The 21,548-nt window shown below is 47.5% G+C and overlaps 1 protein-coding gene across 4 annotated transcripts in view; it reads right to left on the bottom strand.

Moving 5' to 3' along the window:
- ARHGAP17 (Rho GTPase activating protein 17) overlaps positions 1 to 21,548 on the bottom strand; it is an 87,843-nt gene that overhangs the window by 12,506 nt on the left and 53,789 nt on the right. For 3 of the 4 annotated variants that reach the window (XM_042971500.1, XM_042971502.1, XM_042971501.1), the window contains 9 exons: positions 18,596 to 18,723; positions 16,883 to 16,994; positions 15,767 to 15,848; positions 13,509 to 13,589; positions 11,155 to 11,268; positions 8,405 to 8,496; positions 6,003 to 6,159; positions 4,053 to 4,283; positions 1,866 to 2,035 (listed from right to left, as the gene is read on the bottom strand). In XM_042971500.1, coding sequence (XP_042827434.1) covers positions 1,866 to 2,035; positions 4,053 to 4,283; positions 6,003 to 6,159; positions 8,405 to 8,496; positions 11,155 to 11,268; positions 13,509 to 13,589; positions 15,767 to 15,848; positions 16,883 to 16,994; positions 18,596 to 18,723 — 1,167 coding nt within the window. The remainder of the gene's footprint in view (positions 1 to 1,865; positions 2,036 to 4,052; positions 4,284 to 6,002; positions 6,160 to 8,404; positions 8,497 to 11,154; positions 11,269 to 13,508; positions 13,590 to 15,766; positions 15,849 to 16,882; positions 16,995 to 18,595; positions 18,724 to 21,548) is intronic. The other variant, XM_042971503.1, reaches the window with a different exon arrangement.

Genomic DNA, 21,548 nt, shown 5'->3' with positions numbered 1-21,548 from the left:
GAGATCCCAGCTTTCTAAGAGGTACTAGGGGAAACTGGCAACAAGTTAAAAGACAAATTTAAAAATTTCAGATCAAGAAAAAAAATGCCTGGAAAGAAAGACAGTGTTATGACAGAGGAAGACTTGGTGAGTGGTAGGGACGAGAGGGGTCATCAGTTCAGAGCGGGTAATTGCGGAGGGCTCATGGAGGAGGTGATTTCTGAGCTGTGACCTGAGTGGTAAAAAGGAACCACGTGTGGAACAGAACAGAGAGCCCAGAGATAAGTCCACGCACAGACAGTTGGTCTTTGACAGGACACCAAAAACACACAGAGGGGAAAGGACGGTCTCTTCAACAGACGGTGTGGGGAAAAGTGGACATCCACAGGCAAAAGAATAAAATTCATCATCAGGGAAACAGAAATCCAAACCATAATGAGGCACCTCATATCTGTCAGAGTGGCTATTATTAAAAAAAAAAAAAACAAAAAACAAAAAACAAAAAATAAAAACACAAAAGAAGTGCTGGCAAAGATGTAGAGAAAATCGAACCCTTATACACTGTTGGTGGGAATACAAGTGGTACCGTCATTATGGAAAAGTGAGCAGACTCCTCAAAATACTAAAAATAGAATTACCATATGATCCAGCAAACCCACCTCTGGGTACTTAGCCAAAAGAACTGAAGTCGGGGTCTCAGAAAGATACTCGCACTCCTGTGTTCACCGCAGCACTATTCACAATAGTCAAGATGTAGAAACAGCCTAAATGTCCATCGATGGATGACTGGATCAAAAATGTGGGCTATACATGCACTGGAATATTATTTAGCCTTAAAAAAGAAGGAAATCCTGCCATACACAACAACATGGATGAACCTGGAGGACATTACCCTGGGTGAAATAAGCCGGTCACAGAAAGACAGGACTGCACGAAGTATCTAGAAGAGTCAAGCCCACAGAATCGGAGAGTGGAATGGCAGCTGCCAAGGGCTGGAGAGAGAGCGCTGCAGAAGGGGTAATGGAGGGCTGCTAACTAACAGACACAGAGTTCCAGTTACACCAGATGAGTAAGTTCCAGAGGTCTGCCGTACCACAGTGTGCCTGTAGTACTCTTAGAAGTTTAAGAGTGGAGACCTCATGGTAGGTCTTCTTATCCCAATAAAATTTCAAAAGAGCCACGAGAAGATGTGGGTCAGAATGTTCCGGAAGAGAAGACATGGAATGTGGATGTCTAAAGAGGGAATGAGCTCAGTGCAGGCGAGGAACAGAGAGCAGACCAGCGCTGCTGGCAGCTTGGTGAGAGAGAGCAGTGGTTAAGAGAGGGGCCCAAAGGTAGGCCCGACCACACAGGGCCCACGGGGGAGGTTTACACAGAAGCCGCTGGAGCCTTTCAACCGAGAGATGACACAACCTGCTGTGTTTTCAAACGGTCCCCCTAACTGCCGGGTGGAGGGCTTGCAGGGGTATAGGTGGGGATGATTTGGATCACATGTCAGTGTCAGGACCCAGAAAGCCCTGACCACCATCTTGAGGGTTGCAGACCCGTAAAGCTTGGCTACTACGGAGGCTGTGGTGCTTTCAAAACGGAGGGAGGGCTTGGCATGCCAGATTCCTGGAAAACTGAGAGCACTGCTTCTGAGAAGCAACCTTCGTTTGTTGGACTTTGTGGCTTAAACATACTCAGCAGTGCCTGTTTCTCTGCTCTCCATTATTTCATTTCTCTTCACTGACTTTGCTCTTAAAACGACGGATTTTTCTGCTTGCCCTTTTATAAACAGACATGGCCATGATCTGTCGGAAAGCCTTGCCAAGTGAATCCCCACGCTAACCCAAGGATGTCTGCACATCCGTCCCTAAGGGGAAGGAGTAAAGGTGGCTACTTACCTCGGCGCAGAGTGTGCGGGCTGGGGCCGGCGGAATTGTGCCCTGGGCCGACCGAGAGCTGATGGGAGCCAGCCGCTGTCTGGGCCTGGTTCGGGCCAGCGGCCATCTGACTGTTGCTTCTCCCCGGGGTGGGTGCGGGGGCAGGGGCAGAGTCCTTGGGTTTCGGCGGACTAAGGGGAGCAAAGTCAAGTTAGATGTCGGATGGTCCCAGCTAGAAAGCTAATAAGCAAGCTAAAAATGCCAGATCCCAACCAGAGTTCTCACCTCCACAGGCAAGGAGGTGATCTGGAATTTGAAACAGTTCACACTGGGTCTACAAAGCTAGTATTTGTTTGGGGCCACACAGGACTAAATATTTCATGAGATTCATTGCATCAGACTGTCTTTCCACTCTTCTGCCCCTTGAACATCATGATAGAGACCATTTCATAGCAACCAACAAGAAATTTCTAGTTTGCCTGTACTTAAGATTGGGCAATACTGAGAAACACAAAAGGGCTTTTGGACTTCAAACTAATGAGATTTTGACACATACAGTGTATAAAACAAAGCAAAAGCTGTGGCAAAATATTAGTGCTGTAAATTACAAAGTACTCGGTTATTATCAATAGTTTGGACTTGAGGAAAGAGAAACCCTTTGATCGCTCAAAGTCCGGAGCTGGTTAGTAGCAGGGGAGACGGAGATTGGAACTCGGGCTAGTTCCCGGGTCAGACTCTCTTACACTAAACCTGACAGCTACATTTTGTCAGGGTCACCAGTGAATGCCACTAGCCAAGTGCACACAAAAATGTCTACACAGCATAGAAAACAAAGGCAAACCGAGGACTGACATTCTATTTGTCCATCTGCAGTGAATTCTGATTATTATCTTAAATAATGTATTTAAGCCTTGATTGAGTGGGTTGAATGCCAACAGGTACATGAAAATGTGAGGGTTTGCGAGTACTTTTTTCCCAAAGAAAAAAATTTAAGCCAAAACAAAGACGTGTGGAGCAGCGGTTAACGAGATAACACGGAGCCTCAGTTATTTTTCACCAAAACGTGAACTTGCGCAAATTATGGACTAAAAAGGAATTCGGGAAGACGCAGAGAGTCAGAGTTCAGGTGTGATGACCGAACAAGATTCCGCTCTCGTAAGCAGCTGGCTTCACACCCAAGGCACTCTCTCCCCATGCAGAGGACAGGAAGTGAGGGAGCTCTCCCGAGGCAGCTTCGTCTCTGCGCACAATGTATGCAGAAACAGGTTATCCTTGTTCTGTGCATCTGTTTTACTCAATATGTGATTATTTAGTGCTTTATAGAAGGCCGCGATAAACATTTGAGCACGTGCTCTGCAGAGGGGCTCATCTTTTACAGCAGCTTCTGGTCCTGAACCACCTGAGATACCACTTGAAGTGGCCTCTGGTGGTCATCTGCCTGGGTCAGTGTAGAGAAGTGAATTCATGCACATTAAACAGAAATCTCAAGTTCAAAGGTCCTCTTTTTTCAAGCTGCTGTATACTTGTACCCCACTCCAGATGGTTAATCTAAAGGAATCAACAAAAGAGCCTTTTAAGAAAATTTATCATATTTTTTACCTTGTACTCACATTATCAATTTGCCTACGAGACTGAACGCTAGGGGTTGGGAGGGTCTCAGTCACCAACTGCATCTAGTACAGCGTCCGGTACTCAGTTAGTTATTCAATAAGTCTGGATGGATGGATGGATGGATGGATGGATGGATGGACGGACGGACGGGTGGGTGGACGGGTGGGTGGAAGGATGGGTGGGTGAGTGGGTGAGTGAATGAATGAATGAATGAATGCTAAGGATACTATAAGTAACTTGCTACATTCAAGTGTTAACCAGTTAGCACACCAGATAGCAACAAGCGAGTGGTCAATGGACATCGAGTGCACATCCAACAGCTAGAAGAGGTTTACAATACTGCTAGCCACCTATTGGCTTCCAGCACCGAAGCAGTACGGTAAAAAATGCAAACAAATGTTGCTTCTTTTGGAAAACAGGAAAGGAAGCAAGCAATTTGCAGTCTTTTTTTCCCCATCCTTTGCCAACCAGAAGAGTGAAGGCGAATCCGGTTCACTCTCTGCCGAGTGATTCTGTGGGCCTGGATGCTGTGCCCACAGGCCAGCCCCTGCGAGAAGGCTGGGGCACCGGGCACCCAGCAGAAGCCGGCCTCCTTACCTGTCGCCCAGGCTTGGCCCCTGCTCCAGTATGCCCGCAGAGGAGGGGACAGCCCCACCCCCTGTGCTGCTTTCAGCCCTAGAGCTCTGGGGAGGGGGCTCCGGGCCCGCAGGAGCCAAGGTGCCGCCATCTGTGGGCGGGAGTGGCGGCTGGAAAGCTGGGGCTATGTGCTTTCTATTTAGAGTGCCACCTCGCCGGTGGGCCTGGAAGTCCATAAGCTTCACACCAAAGCTACACAGAAAGAAGAAACAGTCAACACACCATGCAAGCTGACTACTGAGACAGAAGCCCATCGGTCCACGCATGTTGAAACCCACACGCGTGGACAGCCCCCCGGTTGCCCAGCATGCAGTGAAGCGGCGCGGACCAGGTTCGCGGCCATCCCTATTACCAAGGCAAGCAGCTCACCCGGACTTTAAACCTGAGCGAGCCGACAGACCCGGTCCCAATCAGTGTCCTTTCTCAGTCTGGGGGTGAACAGCTGCAAGCCAACGGGCGGGCCTCGTCTCGAGTGAGTGGCATCATGTTAGCCTGCCTATCTGCGTGCCACCCAACGGCCACCTCGAGTCTGTGTGTTTGGGGGATGAGGTGGGAGCTGAGTGGGAAGGTTGTGACGCCACCCTGCTTCTTGAGCCGAGATGTAGAAACACTAGTACATGAGTGTGCAAAGAATAGATCTGAAAGGGTCCGTAACCTTGGGAAAAACAGTTGCTTTTGGGAAGCAGATGGCAGTTGGAGGGTGGGGAGGAGGAAGATTCACTTTTCGCTTAAGATTTACTTGATGCGTGAACTTTCAAACTCTTCAGTTTGAAAAATCGAGGCGCATGGCTTCTTGAGCTCATGTTTACTGGGTCAGCTGGTGGGGAGAATCCACCCCGGGGGGTAACCAAGAATCGTTTACTATATGCCAGTCAGACCCGTAACACTGCATTTTGTAACCTAAAGTCCATGAAGGCTCATTTCGTGGTGGACAGTTTGTCATCGTGCAGCAGGACCAAGTGTGTGAATGGGACTGCAGAGAAGTAAGGTCTCGGCACGTAATAAACACGGGCTTCGGGGGGACCGAGTAGGGAAGGAGAGCCTTCACCGTGGATTAAAAACAATCACTACCAAGCAAAATCAAACAAAAAAAGATCATAGGTCGCTACAAGATCGGGTGATCGAAATAGGAGCCTGCTGTTTAGCTGTAATGTAACACCACGTCCGTGATGTTATTACTTACGCGTGTGCAAGAACAGCACGCTACTCAAACAGGCCTAACTTGGCCTTACTGGTGAGTATGGAGCTATTTCATCACACACACTGAGCAAGCTGGCCTCTGAAGACACAAATCACAAAGAGCCTTACTAACCTTTGAAAATCCCACTAAAATCGCCCATGGAGCACAGCACGGAGACCTACGGTCTCTCACTAGATCTGATACCACCCACCATCTTTTTTTTCTTCCAGAATTGGAAATACTCAAGTTTCTCCAGCTGAACATCAGATTCAGTGGTTGGCTTCCACTGAAGGGCCACGTTCTATCCAAAATAGGTCTCTTTAAACACCAAGTCACACAACTTACTGTGAGAGGTGGGTTATTCTCACACTCGCTCCTGGACATCTGTCCACAATATTTAACTTTTCTCCCCCGCCCTCTCTCTTTTCCCCGAGTGCGTTCGGGTGGCTCTGTCACGTGTATGATGCCATCCCACAGACCACCAAGGAAAGCCTGGACGCACACGGTCTGGATGTTAGCAGACAAGCTACCCATCTGTCTTACGTAAGTCATATTAATGTTTGGAATGAACTAGAGCAAAATTCCTTAAATATCTGGACCTAACAATCACGGGTGGTTAGTGGGCCACTCTCATGACAGGTCGGCTGAGGCCGGACCAGATACCGAGGGTTCAACCATCCTTCTACATGACATCTGCTGCTGGATGCGAGTGAACAGCTCTGAACACACACCTCTCCTTCTTCACCAAGTCCCCTTCCATTACTGCCATGCTGGCAGGTCGTTTCCTCTCGAGGGTCCCTGAGTCAGAGTCATTTCCAGTGTGAGATGAGTGATTGGAATTTGGGGTGACGAGAGGCACGAATGCTTCTGAGACGTTAAATTCCACCTCTGCAACAAGAGAAAGAAACAAGTGTACAGGCACACCTCGGAGACGCTGCAGGTGCGCCGTCCGACCACTGCAACAAGGCGAATATCGCGATAAAGCAAGTATCACGATAAAGTGAATACCCCAATAAAGCGAGTATCGTAATGAAGCAAGTCAAGTGACTTTTTTGGTTTCCCAGAGCATATGAATGTTAGGTTTACTCCATACTGTCATCTATTCAGCATGTAATAGCATTATGTCTAAAAACACAATGTATGTACTTGAAATAGAAAGTGCTTTATTGTTAGGGTGCTTGGGTGGCTCAGTCGGTTAAGCGACCAACCCTTGATCTCAGCTCAGGTCATGATCTCACAGTTCACGGGTTCAAGTCCTGCATTGGGCTCTGCACTGACGGCACGGAGCCTGCTTGGGATTCTCTCTTTCTCCCTCTCTCTCTGCCCCTCCCCCAACCTTGCTTTCTTTCTCTTTCTCTCAAAATAAATTCACTTGTCTTTTAAAACGATTTTATTCTTAAGAAATGCTAACCATCATCTGAGCTCTCAGTGAGTCGTAATCACTGATCACAGATCACTACAACAAATATAATGAGAAAATTTGAAACCACAAGAATTACCATAATGTGACAGAGACACGAGATGAGCAAATGCTGTCAGAAAAACGGCACCGACAGACATGCCCAATGCAGGGTTACCACAAGCCTTGTCTGTAAAATAATGCAGTATCGAGACTGCAAATATATAAAGCAAAGCGCCATAAAATGAGGTTTGCCCATGTGTGACAAGAGAGCATATGGGGGCACAGAGCTTTAAAACTCCCTCTGCAACGAGAGCCTCATTCTTCAGCCCCTCAGCCCTCATTGCTTCACAAGTGGAACCCCTGCACTCTCCTCTTAAGAATGGTTTGCCAAGGGGTACCTGGGTGGCTCTGTCGGTTTAGTGTCCCACTCTCGATTTTGGCTCAGGTCATGAGCTGGTGGTTCGTGAGATTGAGCCCCACGTTGGGCTTGGTGCTGGGTGTGGAGCCTGCTTGGGATTCTCTCTCTCTCTCTCTCTCTCTCTCTCTCTCTCTCTCTCTGGCCCTCCCTCATTTGTGCTGGTTCTCTCTCTCTTTCTAGTAATTTAAAAAAAAAAAAAAAAAGAATGGTTTCCCAAGCCAGGGGAGGTAAAATGAAGGAACTAGAAATAAGGAAGGGGTGTGATTCAGAATATAACTTACACAATCCCTCTGCTTTCTTCTTTGTTTAAAAAAAAAAAAAAATCATGGAATATGGACAAGGGCAATAAGCATGGATTACTTCTTTGGATAAAAAAATGAAAAGTATTTACATTCTGATTATAAAATACAAATAAAAGCAACACCAACTCTGTACTGCCTACAGCAGTTTTTCCAAGACTCGTCTTCCCAAAGAAATCTTGGGCAGAATGCCAGGATTCACTGAGACATCACGTGTTTGTTGAGCAGCCTGCATGAGGGAGGCGGGATTCTCGATGGTGTGGAGACCGTGGTAAAGCAGAGGTGAGCGTGGCCTGGGGTCACTCACGGGGCTCACGGAATAAGGGGCGGGGGCCTGGACTCCCAAAACATGCCAACCAGTGGCCCCAAAGAGGGTCGTGGAACCTCTGAGGATCCCAGGACTACAACAGACGCAGTTTGAAAATCTACGGCCTGTAGACTGAAATCCTACTTCTCTGACAGGCCAACTCCGACCTTCAGAAAATGGCTCCAATCCACCTGTCCTGTGTTACCTTCCACCTTTACGAAAAAACCAGCTCTCTGCCGAGAGAAACAAAAAGAGGTCTTCCCAATGGAAAACTGCATATTCAGTGTCACCTCTTCCACAAAGCAGTCCCTGGTTCTTTGTGCCCAGCATCTGACTTTGTCAAACTATCCGCCTCTCCTTCTCACTCGCCATGTGTTACAATATCTGTTTATGTGTCCTCTCCAAGGGCCAAGTTCCTCCAGGGGACAGCACGTCACCACCAGCATGTGGTGCCTAGTGGGTATTCCAGTATACGCTGGCTAGAGCGAACAGCTCCAGCGTTAAGTGAGACAAAGCGAAACACAAAATAACGTGGTGGCCAATACGTCAAAGATGAACGTAAGCGGTCTATTTTAAAAAGAAACGTGAAAAAGGGAAACCGGTTAGGTAATGGTGAAGGGATTACTGATGCATTTTCTTCTCGGAAGAATTTCTTATACTGTTATTGTGTTGCCTGGGCGGTCAGTGAAGTTGGAAAGGTGAATTACCTTCAGGGAAGAACCAGTCGGCGTGCTGAATGATGGGCTCAATGACCGCAACCACGTGGACAGATGTGGCCGCTGCCATTTCAGCTAGCGACCTGCAAAGGACATTCACAAAGTCAAAGTGCTTCCCCCAGGCAGGTTGTGTCACGGCAGTGTAATTACTTTAAAACGGTAAAATCTTCAAGCACAAGTGCAAAAATTAGATGCACGGGGCTCTGACCTAGGAGTGTGGCGGTGACGCCCCAGGAGGAAAAACTACCCCCACTTGATTATCGCTCCTTGGTCTGCGTGCACCGTGTTAACAGCGAGTGAGCCAGTGAACAACAGTGTTCAGTCCAAATGCTGATTTTAAGTTGGTTCGGAGCAGGATGTCAACCAGGCATTTTCCCCCCGTGTTCCCACAGTGTTGCCCGTGGTAGTTATCTTGTAAGACCCAAGATACCGCCACCAGTTTTGCCCATAATACAGCAGAAAGTATGTATTGTTTTGCTGTGCCCCTCGTATCAGAAAGCCTGAGCCCCCACAGTAAACATAGTATTAAGGTGGCACCTGGGTGGCTCAGTCGGTTAAGCATCTGACTCTTGCTTTCGGCTCAGGTCATGATCTCACGGTTCGTGGGTTCGAGCCCTGCGTCAGGCTCTGTGCTGACAGTTCAGGGCCTGCTTGGGACTCTCTCTCTCCCTCTCTCTCTCTGCCTCTCCTCTGCTCTCACTCTCTCAAAATGAATAAATAAACTTAAAAAAAAAACAAACAACCCACAGTATTAAGGCTGTCATATCTGGCCCCAAGATGCGTGTTCAGAAGTTGACAGTGTGAATGTCAGGGCTCAAAAAGAAGAAAATAAGTAAGAATCACTATCCCCACTGTCAAGGAGCTCACGTTCCAGTTCAGAGTCAGAACACCACAGAAGCCAAGAAGCTGCGAAGGCCTGACACCCAGGGAGCCCCCACGTGCTTCAGTGTGTCAGGTTCTTCACCTCACTGAACTCAATGTTTACAACACGGACTGTTACAAGGTCTGGGTCATAAATGAGGACACTGAACCCCCAAGAGGCTGGAGCCCTTGCCTGACTGCCCCAAACCTCCCTCCTCCCTCTATACCCCTCTGACCTCTCTTCCCACCGGGAAGAACATCTTCACCCCCATTACCAATCAAGCAAACGTTCTAGCTCCTTTCAAATTCCAGCTTAAAATGCAAGCGCGGTTGCACATTTTCCCCGCTGCCCACTCAGTCCTCCCTTCCGTCCTGGATTCTGATTGCCCTTGTGCCTTAGAACCCTGCTGGACTAGGGAGCGACTCTTCACTCATGATCTCGGCCAAGTTTTCTTTTTGAGGAGATACTGTCTGCTGATTGGTTTGCAAGACCTTTCAATATATTCTGGACACTTCTGGAGGAACTCCTTCATAGTTCGTGAATTACCATTTGTTTAAGGTGCTTTCTGACACTTAGAAGTTTGTAGCTGTTGAGCCAAATCTATTCATTTTTAAATTGTTTACACCAATTTTATGTTTCGAAAAGACCTCTCTATCCCAAACGGTAGTAAGTATCTACCTGCCATGTTTATGGAATCACTTTTTATATAATTAATCCTTTGGTCTACCTGGAATTTATTGACTGTAAGATATGATGTATGTAGTTAACTTTGTATATCAACATAGTGTTAGTTTTGCCTTATGATATTGGATCTTTTTAAGTAATCGTATACATAATGGTTGGGCGGGCATGAGTGAATAAATAAATGAAAAAAAAAAGAAAGGTTTTAATTCAGAAAGTCACTGCAATTTTTTTAATGGAGATGAGGACCGCCCCTGATTTTCCAATATGAAGAAACATGGAGGGAGTCCCGGGGCGGTGGGGAAGGTTCGGGATGTGGCCTGGGGGTCCCATGACTTCCCTGCTGTGCAAACTTAGGCAAGTTACTGGTCCTCCCCTGTAAAAATGAGGACAGAAGCACCTATTCGAAAGGTTATTTGTGAGGATTGAAATGAGGTTAATTATTATGCCCCTGGACAGAATAAATGTCAGTGTCAGTGATTTCCCAGGAGCTTTCTAGCTGGTCTCCCTGAGCCTTCTCCTCCAATCCACATTTCTCAGTGCCAGCAAATTATCTTTCCAAATATGGTTGGATGAAGTCATTCTTCTGCTTAGAAACCCTGATGCCTCCCTGACCTGATCCCTTAAATTCGCTCTAAACCTCAGCAAGATACATGAGGCTCTTCAGAACCTGGCTCTGGCTGCATAATCCCCAGTCACAGTCTCCTGGCCCCTGATTATACAAGACCATATGACAGCACTCCCAGCCCCAAATTAGCAACCAGACCCTTTCATGCCTGCAATGACTTTGCTTATCTGGTCGCACCTGCAGGAAGGTATTCATTCATCCAAGTACAGCCCAAGTGCCGTGCGAGGCTCTCCCTGAACTCTCAGCCTGAGCTGTGTTCCTTCAGTAAGTACCATGGTCATCCGACTTTATAACATCTGTGACAGCATCCCCATGGGCACAGACTATGTGCAGAGCTCATCACTGTGCCACAGCTGTTCATCTGCCTGACTGCCCAAGAGTGGGACCCTCTGAGGACTGTGCATGTGACCAGCACCAGGGACAGGACCCAGTTCAGTGTTCCAAGAATGTTGGCTAAATGGAAAGACCCAAGTTCAGAAGCGCAACTCTGAAGTGCATCTTACACCGGAATGTGTCTATTCCCACCAGGTGGAGAGAAGAGATGAATCCAGGCACACGGGGAAGACTTACCCTTCGTTTTTGGCCCATAGTAAGTTAGGGCCTAACACAATTGCAATGTTGCTGGGAGTCATTTTATTAATGTCACTGGTCTGGGCAAGCTTTGCAAGGAACTTGATTAAATACCTATGGAAGAAACGAGAAGAGAGAAAGCACGTACTCTGAAACCTTTGCACTTATAGCATCCTCCTGCCCACGCGCTCAGTTCCAGATGGCTCAGGTGCTAACTGCAGAGTGCCGCTAAATCAGAATCTGGCTCAGGTTCAGTATTTTACAAAGTCCTGTGTTCTTTGCTTCAGAGAACAGAAAGCCCCACGTTAGGGCTTGGAAGAGGAAAAGAGCTCACGTGTAAACCTCAATGATTCAATCCCTATTTACTGTATATTTCTAATCCATTTCTCCTTTATGCCCTACCTATGTACCCCTCAATTACAATAGGATTAGCTGTGGGCTCAATATATTTTAATACAAACATAAAAAAATACAAGTATAGGTACACTGCTTAAAGGAAATCGTATTTGAAAATGCTTTATGTGGTAATTATGAAAATCTCCAATTTATCATATAGATATACTCTCTTCTATATAAGCACAGTACCTCAGGGGCGCCTGGGTGGCTCAGGCTATGATTTCGAGGTTTGTGAGTTCAAGCCCTGCATTGGGCTCCGTGATGTCAGTGCAGAGCCTGCTTGGAATCCTCTCTCTGGGCCCCTCCCCCTCTCTCAAGATAAATAAATAAACTTAAAAAAAATTCTCTCTGCCTCTACCCTGCTTGTTCTCTCTTTCAAAATAAATAAACAAACTTAAAAATAATTAAAAAAAAAAAAAGCCGGGGCGGGGGGGTGCGCGTGGGTGGCTTAGTTGGTTAAGCATCTGACTGTTGATTTCAGCTCGGGTCATGATCTCACAGTTCATGAGCAGGGCTCTACACTGTGGTGCGGAGCCTGTTTGGGACTCTCTCTGTCTCCCGTGTCTCTCTTTGCCTCCACCCCACTTGCTCTCTCTTTCAAAACAAATAAAAAAAACCTAAAAAAAAATTTTAAATACATAAATTATAATATATCCATACAGTAGACTACTATGCAGCCATAAAAAATTGTTATGTACTGTTATGGAAAAATCTTTAGGATGTATATCCAGCAAAGAAGTTAAAGAGAATGATGTATACAATATATACTACCATTTGGTTTTTTACAAAAAGGGAAGCATGTGAGAGAAAGAAATGTATGTATGTGTATATATGCGAGAGATTCTTCTCTGTACAGCTTTTGAATTTTGAACTATGGGAACATACTCCCTATTACAAATACAATTAGTAAAAATTATAAAGAGTAAAATAAACAAAAGAAGAAGCCAAATCCTAAAGTTCCACCATAGTTCTAACCAAGACTATCTGTAATCCCAGGCTGGGTGTGCTAAATGAAGCAATGAAGGTTACTAAAAATATTAACATATTCCTAAGGCAAAGTTGATACTTAAGGTATTAAAAGGGAATATTTAGCTTAGTTTAGTGGTCGAATCCAGGACTGAAATTAAAGGTCAGGTAACATACTAGAAATTTCACCAGTAGAGTATTTGTCATTTTGGGCCAAGTCCCCTGTACAGAATTCTCTTTGGTTTTCAATGACTTAGGGCTACCTTTTATCCTTCTCTCTATGCTTCTTCAGAGTCACATTTTAAGTCAAAAGGAAAATAGAGGTTAAATTCTAGAAATTTATTCTGTGGTAAATTTTCTTAGAAACCTAGCTATTCCATAAAGCAATACATCATCTTCAGTTCTTGACCTTTCATTCAATGGGATGATTTATGCTCTATTAAAGATAAATTTATGTAGCGTATAAAAGCACTATTGCAGAAAATAGAATTATTAATTTTTGCCTTTTACATGATGGAAAATCTTATTTATTTACTTACTTATTTGCTTGCTTATTTACTTACTTATTTACCCATCCATCCACCCATCCATCTATCTCTATCCCCAATGTGGGGCTTGACTCACAACCCCAACCCCAAGATCAGGAGTCACATGCTCCACCAACTAAGCCAGCCCAGCGTGCCCCTATACTGAGCAACTTTGACTCTGAATCCAACGTGCAGTCAAGCCAACTTTCCACGAGAACCTTCTTCCCTGTAGCTGCAGTGGTAAACTGACCAGGCGACTCACGTGTTCGTGTGGACGCAATCAGGTGCTTCAGGTGCAGCACGATAACACACATCAAATCCTATGCCCTGCGCCCCCCAGGCACCCCCCAAAGCACTTCTGTAGTGCGCTTGAATTAAGTGGCCTCTGCTGCAGATGGAACCTTTCTTCACTCCAGAGTCGCTGTGGCTTGGTAGCTTAATTTGCAGAATGCCGGTCATTCGTACCTGAAGTTAACAAAATTTTGTGGTGGCAACTTCTGACACGTTCTCCATAAATCTTGAAGTTTTTTGTCTTGATCCTGCACACTGAGGAAAAAAAAAAACCCGGTATTCATAACTCTTTATCAAAACACCTATTAGTAACACCTCTGTCAACAGGCTACATTAACAGCAATGTCTTCGTTGACAGAGAAAGCACAGTTGTGACACAGGGTAGATTTGGAAATAAATAAATTTGGAGTCAGATACCAACTAAATATTTAACTCTGGGCAGTTGGTTAGCCTCACTGAGACTCAATCTCCTGACGTGCCCAACAGGGGATGAGAGTGTTGATTCTACCGAGTGACTGTGAGTTTCCAGAAGCATCGCCGTGCAAACTGCCCGTGCCAATGCCCGGCATTCCTGAGACAAGACCCTACCGAAAATTCTGTCTAGAAAATGCGCATCTCTGTGTGTGGTTTCATGGAGCCCAGATCTCTTGTCGGCCCAGCCACACATGAGGCAGCCAAGCTCCCAGGCACCCAGGTACCAGTGTCTTTCCCTGCCCTTCGTGCCACTCCAAGTCTCCAGGCCAAGAAGCCCTTTTCTGTGCTGAAGCATTTGCAGGAGCTCTTCTGCTCTACAGTTCCAACACACAAACTTTCACAGACACAAAAAAGGGCCAGATGAGATCAGTCACCCCTGCCCGCCAGGAGGAGAGCACGTTAGAAGTTGCCCACACAATACACCTTTGGATCTAAAACATCCTCCACAACTGAAGCAATCTGGAGTTACAAGAAGGGGTCAAACGTAATTATACTTTAAGTAAGCTTCACGCCCCATGTGCAGCCCAACACAGGGCTTGAGCTCACGACCCTGAGATCAAGACCTGAGCTAAGATCAAGAGTAGGATGCTTAACGTACTGAGCCACCCAGGCGCCCCAAACACAATGATACTTTAAAGGCCAGTCGATGTGTCACCGGGATGGGATGGTGGCCCATGCTGACATTTCTCAAGTATATGGAATCAATACACCAATAAACAGATACCTTCTTTGAAAAGTGTATTTCCTCACAGGGATGAGTTTGAGAGTCTCAGAACTGAGAGAAGAATCAAGTTCAGGAGGAGTAGAGGCTACCTAAGAAAAGAGACCCCAGAAAGTTCCCCTACCTGACACTGATGTTGGGTTCCATTTATTCAGCCCCACAAACATGGACGCTTACAACAGGCTGGGCCACACGCAGGTTCCAAGGATATGACCACAACTAAGAACTTATTCTGACTTTAAAAACCTCATCACCTACCCAGGACGCGTTTCGCATTCTGTGGCCACAAAGGTTCTGGCGCAAATGCGGTTAAAACGACGGGGCAGCCCACCTCCTGCTGCAACCGAGCCGATCAGACCCAGCGGCCCATCTGCTGGGAATGGGTGACAGTGGCTAAAGACAGGGGAAGGGGTGGAGGGGAAGGGAGATTTGTTCCTCTTCCCTTAGGGGTGAGGAATTAGGGACCTGCCGGAGGAGGTGAGTCAGAGCCGTGAGGCACAAGCTAACAGGGAGGCAGGCTGGTGGGCCAGATCGAAGCCCCTGGGACTTTTTGGACAAAGCTGCCAGCAGCTCCTGGACAGACTGAAGCTGGGGGTGGAGGGGAAGGGACAAAGATAGAGGCCCAGTCTTTGGGTCCAACAGGTCTGGGTCTAAATTCCCACTCTGCCAATTACTTGCTGTTACCTTGGCCCTGTTCCTCCCCAAGTCTCAGTTTCCACGTCTGTAAAATAAGGATAACGGCATCTTCCCTTTAGGTCATTGATTGTGGATTACAGGAGGTAATGGGTACAAAGCTTAGTAGGTACTTAGGACACAGTAAATGCTCAGCAAGTGTAAACTGTCATGACTGGTGCCATCAACATTGTATTATTGCCCTGCTGAGTTTCCACAGTTCACCGGGCACATCGCCACCGATCACTACGACACCTGTCCCCGTTATAGGGCTGTCTTCAATATAAAAGGGGCTTGGGATCAGCTGATCTATTAGTGTGGGTTCCACTATATGTCTTCATCGATATACATCACACATATTGAAGCCAATGCACTAGGGGTGACTTTCCTATACTAATAATCATACTCACACTCAATATTTTCACCCTCAACTTAAGAGCATGCTAAATAACGAATGTGCTATTTTAATGTTATTCCATATCCAAGAGTAAGATAATTCACAAAGGGAACATAATATTCCATAATATTCCTTTAACTTATAAAACTCCGTGTTCTTTAAACTTACCTTGCCACTTGGGTCCATTCTTCATACAGACTGAAGGTCATCAAAGGTTCAGGTAATTCCCGTAAATAGGACTTTAAAGCACCTGGAATTATTAACACTCACTTTGAGTATGTCCAGGGGTAAGCATGGGAATCTGGGGCGTGTTACTTTGCAAGCTGAAATGATCTCAGTTACCACCTTCCGAGAGTATCTAGAACAAGCCACTAACCAGCGGGAGTGGCTAGAGAATTAGGTGCTCCTAAAACAAATTCTGTCTCTTGCATAATATAGAGAGGGATCAATGGAAACAAAATTAGCTTCAAAGTCACCTTCTAATAGACATCACTTCCCCAGGAAGATCTCAAGTCTGAAGGTGAAAGAAGGGAAGGAAAGGGGCACTTGGGGTCTCAGTCAGTTGAACATCTGACTTCAGCTCAGGTCATGATCTTACGGTTCATGGGTTCGAGTCCCTTGTCAGGCTCTGTGCTGACAGCTCAGAGCCTGGAGCCTGCTTCAGACTCTGTCTCCCTCTCTCTCTGCCCCTCTCCTGCTTGTGCTCTCTCACTCAAAAATAGACATTAAAAAAAATTTTTTTTATTGAAAAAAAAAAGAAGGGAAGGAAATACAAGCATGTCTCCAAATATCTGGATTATAAACCACCTTCACCTTTTACGTAATAATCAGGAAAACAAAGAAACAAATAAACCCTCCAGAACAGAAAAGACGTGTGTGTGTGTGTGTGTGTACACTCAGCTTTTTAAAAAAGTTTTATTCATTTAAGTAATCTCTACACCCCATGTGGGGTTCGAACCCATGACCCTAAGATCAAGAGTTGCACACTGTTCTATTTGTCCTTTCAGTTTTTTCCAATTAAACTTATATAGGGAGACCATTTCAATTTTATCTGTCACTTAAACCTAAAATGAAAAAAAAATTTTTTTAAGTAGGCTCCACACTCAGCACAGAACCCAACGCAGGGCTTGAACGTCTGACCCTGGGATCATGACCTGAGCTGAGATCGAGTCGGATGCTTAACTGACTGAGCCACCCAGGCGCCCCCAGAACTGGATTTTTGACTGATGCTCTGTCTGAGATGCGACCTGCCACCCACCCTGAGGGCGACTCCTTGTGGCTCACCTGCTACAGCGTGGGGGTCTGAGTAGAACTCATCCAGATGAGAAGTGGAGCAGTCTAAAGCAGCTTTCAGTTTCTTTAACTTGGAGGCCCCAGCTCCAATTCGGAAAAGGCCCTGAAGACAACAAAAAGCCATCAGTGTCACGTTCAAGTTGGGGGCGGCAGTACAAATCCGATGGAAGAGCCTTCTGCCCCGGCCCTGCAGACCCCTCTCCGAGGGCGGGAACGCTGCCTGCCTTGTAGGGTTGCCAGGAAGGGTGGCGAGGACAAGCGCAGGCAGAGAGCAGCGCATTCCCGATCAGCGAGCGCTCGTGCCCTGCCCCGCTGCTAAAATACCTGTCTCTATTAGAAATCTGCTAAATGCGCTATTTTATACTTCCACAAGGCTGATTGCTACAGATTTTCTAAATTTAGGATTCTTTTGTTTTTTTTCTAATGGACATCTCATGAGAAATTGTTAGACTAGGCCCCTTAGTCATTTTCACTGCTCTAAAAGTTACTTGGAGAAAAACACGTGAAGGTCGCCCAAGAAAGGCAGGACTGTGAAGACACTGGTCCAGGAGTTATGAGATTCGGGTTTTAAGCAAAATAAATCTAGGCAGGGTTCCTCAGTCTCAGCAGTACTGACATTTCAGGAGCGGTAATTCCTCATCATGGTCCTGTCCTGTGCGTTGCAGGCTGCTTATTAGCAGCAGCCCTGGTCTCTGCCCACTAGAGGCCAGGAGCAACCCCCCTCCAAAATCGTGACAATCAAAAATGTGTCCAGACTTCGCCAAATCGCTCCCAAAAGGGGACAAAATTTAGCCCCGGCTGAGAAGCTCTGATCTCGGCTACTAGAAGTTGGGGTCATGTCAGTGGGGGATGGGGCAGTGCCTGGAAGCAAACACAAGAGGGCTTCTAGAGCGTTCCTTGATCTGGATGCTGATCACACAGGTAGGCTCAGTTTGTTAACATTTATCAATGCATCACTTATGATACATACATTTTTCTATCTACATTATACTTCAATACGGTTCTTTTTTTTTTTTTTTTTAACGTTTATTTATTTTTGAGACAGGGAGAGACAGCATGAATGGGGGAGGGTCAGAGAGAGAGGGAGACACAGAATCTGAAACAGGCTCCAGGCTCTGAGCTGTCAGCACAGAGCCTGACGTGGGGCTCGAACTCACGGACTGCGAGATCATGACCTGAGCCGAAGTCGGATGCTTAACCGACTGAGCCACCCAGGTGCCCCTCAATACGGTTCTTAAAAGGAAAAAAAAAAAAAAAAGACTCGGCATTGGATTTTCATCCCCCCACCATGAGCTCACTGTGTGCCGAATTCCTTATCTACACAGGGAGTAAGTAACAAGACCTGCTCGGCTCCTGGGTTTTTCTGCAGTAAGGATACCATACCCATGAAATAAACCTCCACCAAAACTGCACAGTACCACACGAGGGTAAGATTCTCGCTACGAACAAAGTTCACGGAAGCTCTGGTCCATTTAATGCATCATGAAAGTCAATGCCACAAATCACAGCCAGAGTCTAACGTGAAACAATCCAGGGGACAAAAGAAAGTCAGAGTGTACTGCAGGCAGAAAGGGTAAGTATTGTTTTCCTATGAATTTGGTTTTATTCACAGTGTCCAATGTGCAGGGTCTCAAAATGTGGGAAAACCACCAACGGGTCTACACAGTACAGATGGCGGCAAGCAGGCCCACTCGGCGCCCTTACCTCCTCCTTCATGCCTGTCTCCAGAAGCAGCATGACACAGGCCTCGATGGGCAGTGCAATCTCACGCCCGCTCCGCTTCAGGTGCTCTTGCAAAGGAGTCCCAAAGGCTGGCTTTTCCGCCCACTTATCTAGAGCAGCAAAGCATCCAGTGAGACACCCAACAACGTCACGGCATCAATGGGGGGTCTTTTTCCTCCCCCAAATTACCAAAGGGGATCTTTTTTTTTTAAGCGGACTGGTGGTTGAGGCTTTGGGAAAAGGGGAAACATCTGTTCTGTTTGCTTTTGCTGTTTACCATTTACTAGAGCAAAAATAGGCATGGGGCTGGGAGGTTACTTGCGGAGCAGAAGCCCTGAACACCCTCTGTGGCACCCCGTGAGAGCGGCCCAGCTGAAGTCACGAGGGTGCTCCTGCATGGGACTGGTGGGCTGCCTGGCCCTATACCGAGGATGCGTCTAGGCACCCTGATTTCACTGGAAGGAAACTGATTCCAGCCACGCAAAGCAGCACTGGCCTTCCATCTAGGGGACTCCCTCAGTGCAAGAGGAAATAACTTCTTAAGATTTTAAACACAAGCCAAGCATCATCACACAAGACCGGAAGATGGCCGATGGGAACTCGTAGCAAATGCAACGTCTCCGTGACATGCAGTGCTTCCGAATGCCGGAGCCCCAGACAGGCCCCAAACATTCTGCGTAGGGAACAACGCGGGATCCGCAGCCCCAAAGCAGCTGAGGCTGAAGCCTGTGCCAGCAGTAAAGCGATCATTTATATTATTTTGGGGTCAGATACTCTGCTCCACTCCATAAGAGATTTGAGGCAGCTGAGCAGAAATACATACAATAAAGCAGCAAAACAGAAACAAGAGTTTAGCGAATGGATGTGTCCCATTGGGATGAGAAGCACTCGGTTGGGTCTGGCCCGCCTGCGGGTCCTGTGCACATCTACCGCTGCCCAAGAAGCACACGGATGCAGAAGAGGGGAAACCGGCCCAAGAAAAATGCTCAGCTGAGGAACACTTAGTTCCTTCCGGTGACGGGAAAGGTTCCCGTCCTCCTCCGCACCACCAATGGACAATTATCCTTCAGCCGCTCTGCTGTTCGAACCACGAGTTCAAAGCAGGCACGATCACCCTGGTGTGTCCTCTTAGACTCCACTACATGAAAAAGCAGGGACAGGCCCCATCGTGTGACCTGCACGTAGCGGGAGGAAGAAGAATGGAATCCCCAGGCCCCTGGGCCTGAGAGCTTGTGCAAGGCTAGAATCGATGGGAAGAGCGAGTGAGGTCCTGGTTGAAGAGAGGTGAGAGCAAGAGAGGCAGGCGCCCTCCTCATCTCTGGCCCTGGCCCTGGCCCCGGCCCCGGCCCCAGCCATGGTCAGCATAATTCCTAGCAGCAAGAGCATCCAGAGGCCTGGCCCTTCTCCGTGACAGCCCTCTCAGAGGCCAGACCTTCCCCCGCATACTTTGTCCCTTTCATCTAAAACGAGGATTCTCAATCAGGCAGAAAACGGCCACGTGACCCCTCCCCTGGGAGATACATCAGAGTGCCCCGGGGGAGTTCTGCAAATGGCACCTGCCATCACGGCCACCCCACATGCCTGACCCCGTGGCGGCAAGGGCTGGGTGTTCTCCAAACACCTGCTGGAACTTTCTAGTAAACACTCTACGGTGTGCCCTGCCCCCCACCGCGGTGTAATGTTGGCCGAGGGTGGACGTGAGAACCAGTGACCTAGACGACTCCTGAGCCAAACCGCCCTGAGGATGCCGGCCTCTCACACAACAGACCAGTCAAGTGCTGGCTGCCACAGCGGCACCCACAGTTCACAACACCCCCCTCCCCCCAAATAAATATAAGACACACATGTAAACGTACAACACTCATTCACAAGACAACGCATGTGTGCTAAGTCATGGCCAAAAAATGGTATAGATGAGGGTCACAAATGCAGTTGCCCACAGGGGCCAGGGACATACCAGCCCTGCGCCTGGCGCCCACCCATGCTGCCATGTAGGAAAACAGATCCAGGGTTGCCAGACTCCCACAACTTCCAGGAGAAGCCAGAAACCAGATTGCTACATGAAGGTGTCTGGTGTTTCAATGATGGCAACATTTTTTTTTTAATGAGATGTGGCTGTTTGCGACTTCTGGCATAGACCACAGATGCTAGAGTGACTCAGGAGACAAGGTGTGTGCTGTTGGCTTCAGAGAAGGCTTCTCAAAGGAGGGGGGCTTAGATGAATGAAACAGACCAAGGAAGACCAGCTGAGAAAAGTCCAGGGACCTTGAGTCTCAGAAGTGATATCTGATTCCACAGTTCACACGTGAAGTGACACAGGCCCGGGGCGGGGAGACGGCATGAGAGGAGGAGAAGGCCTAGCAGAAGGCAGGAAGGGCAGACGCCGGCAACAGGTGGCTCCAAGTTCAAGCCCGGATGGTTTGGAGGAAGGCGGCACCCGGGAGAGCCAGAGGACGAAGGGACAGCTGGCGTGAGGGGAAGAATCGGCTTGCTTTCTGGGATGTGTGGAGTTTCAGGGCACAGCAGGCCCTCAGAGGGAACCAGCACTGAGAAGGCTGTGAGGCTGAAGACGCTGGTGAGATGGGAACTGTCACCAGGAAGGGGCTCTGGGGACAAGGAGGGCAGGAGGGGGAAGAGCACAGCCCTAACGATGAACTTTCCTGTTCCCTGTCACTGGCTGACCTACTTCTCCAGGGAAAACAGCCTTGGGAAAAAAAGAGGTTGTTTTGGGTTTTTTTTTTTTAAAGTTCTGCTCACAAAACCCAATCTTCCCTTTTGCTGTGCTTGTTCGTCAGCTCCAAACCAGATTTTAATTCATTCAAAGGCTAAGATGATGACGGTTACCATCTTGTCCTACACGGGGCCAGGCACACGGTAGGTATCCCATAAATACACACGCCTGGAGCTCGGAACTTGCCCGGCAAGAGCCTGCCCC

The sequence above is a fragment of the Panthera tigris genome, chromosome E3 (genome assembly GCF_018350195.1).
Source record: "Panthera tigris isolate Pti1 chromosome E3, P.tigris_Pti1_mat1.1, whole genome shotgun sequence".
In the NCBI taxonomy this organism is placed as follows: Eukaryota; Metazoa; Chordata; class Mammalia; order Carnivora; family Felidae; genus Panthera; species Panthera tigris.
Note: the sequence above shows the minus strand (reverse complement) of the source record. Positions and strands in the feature narration are given on the sequence as shown.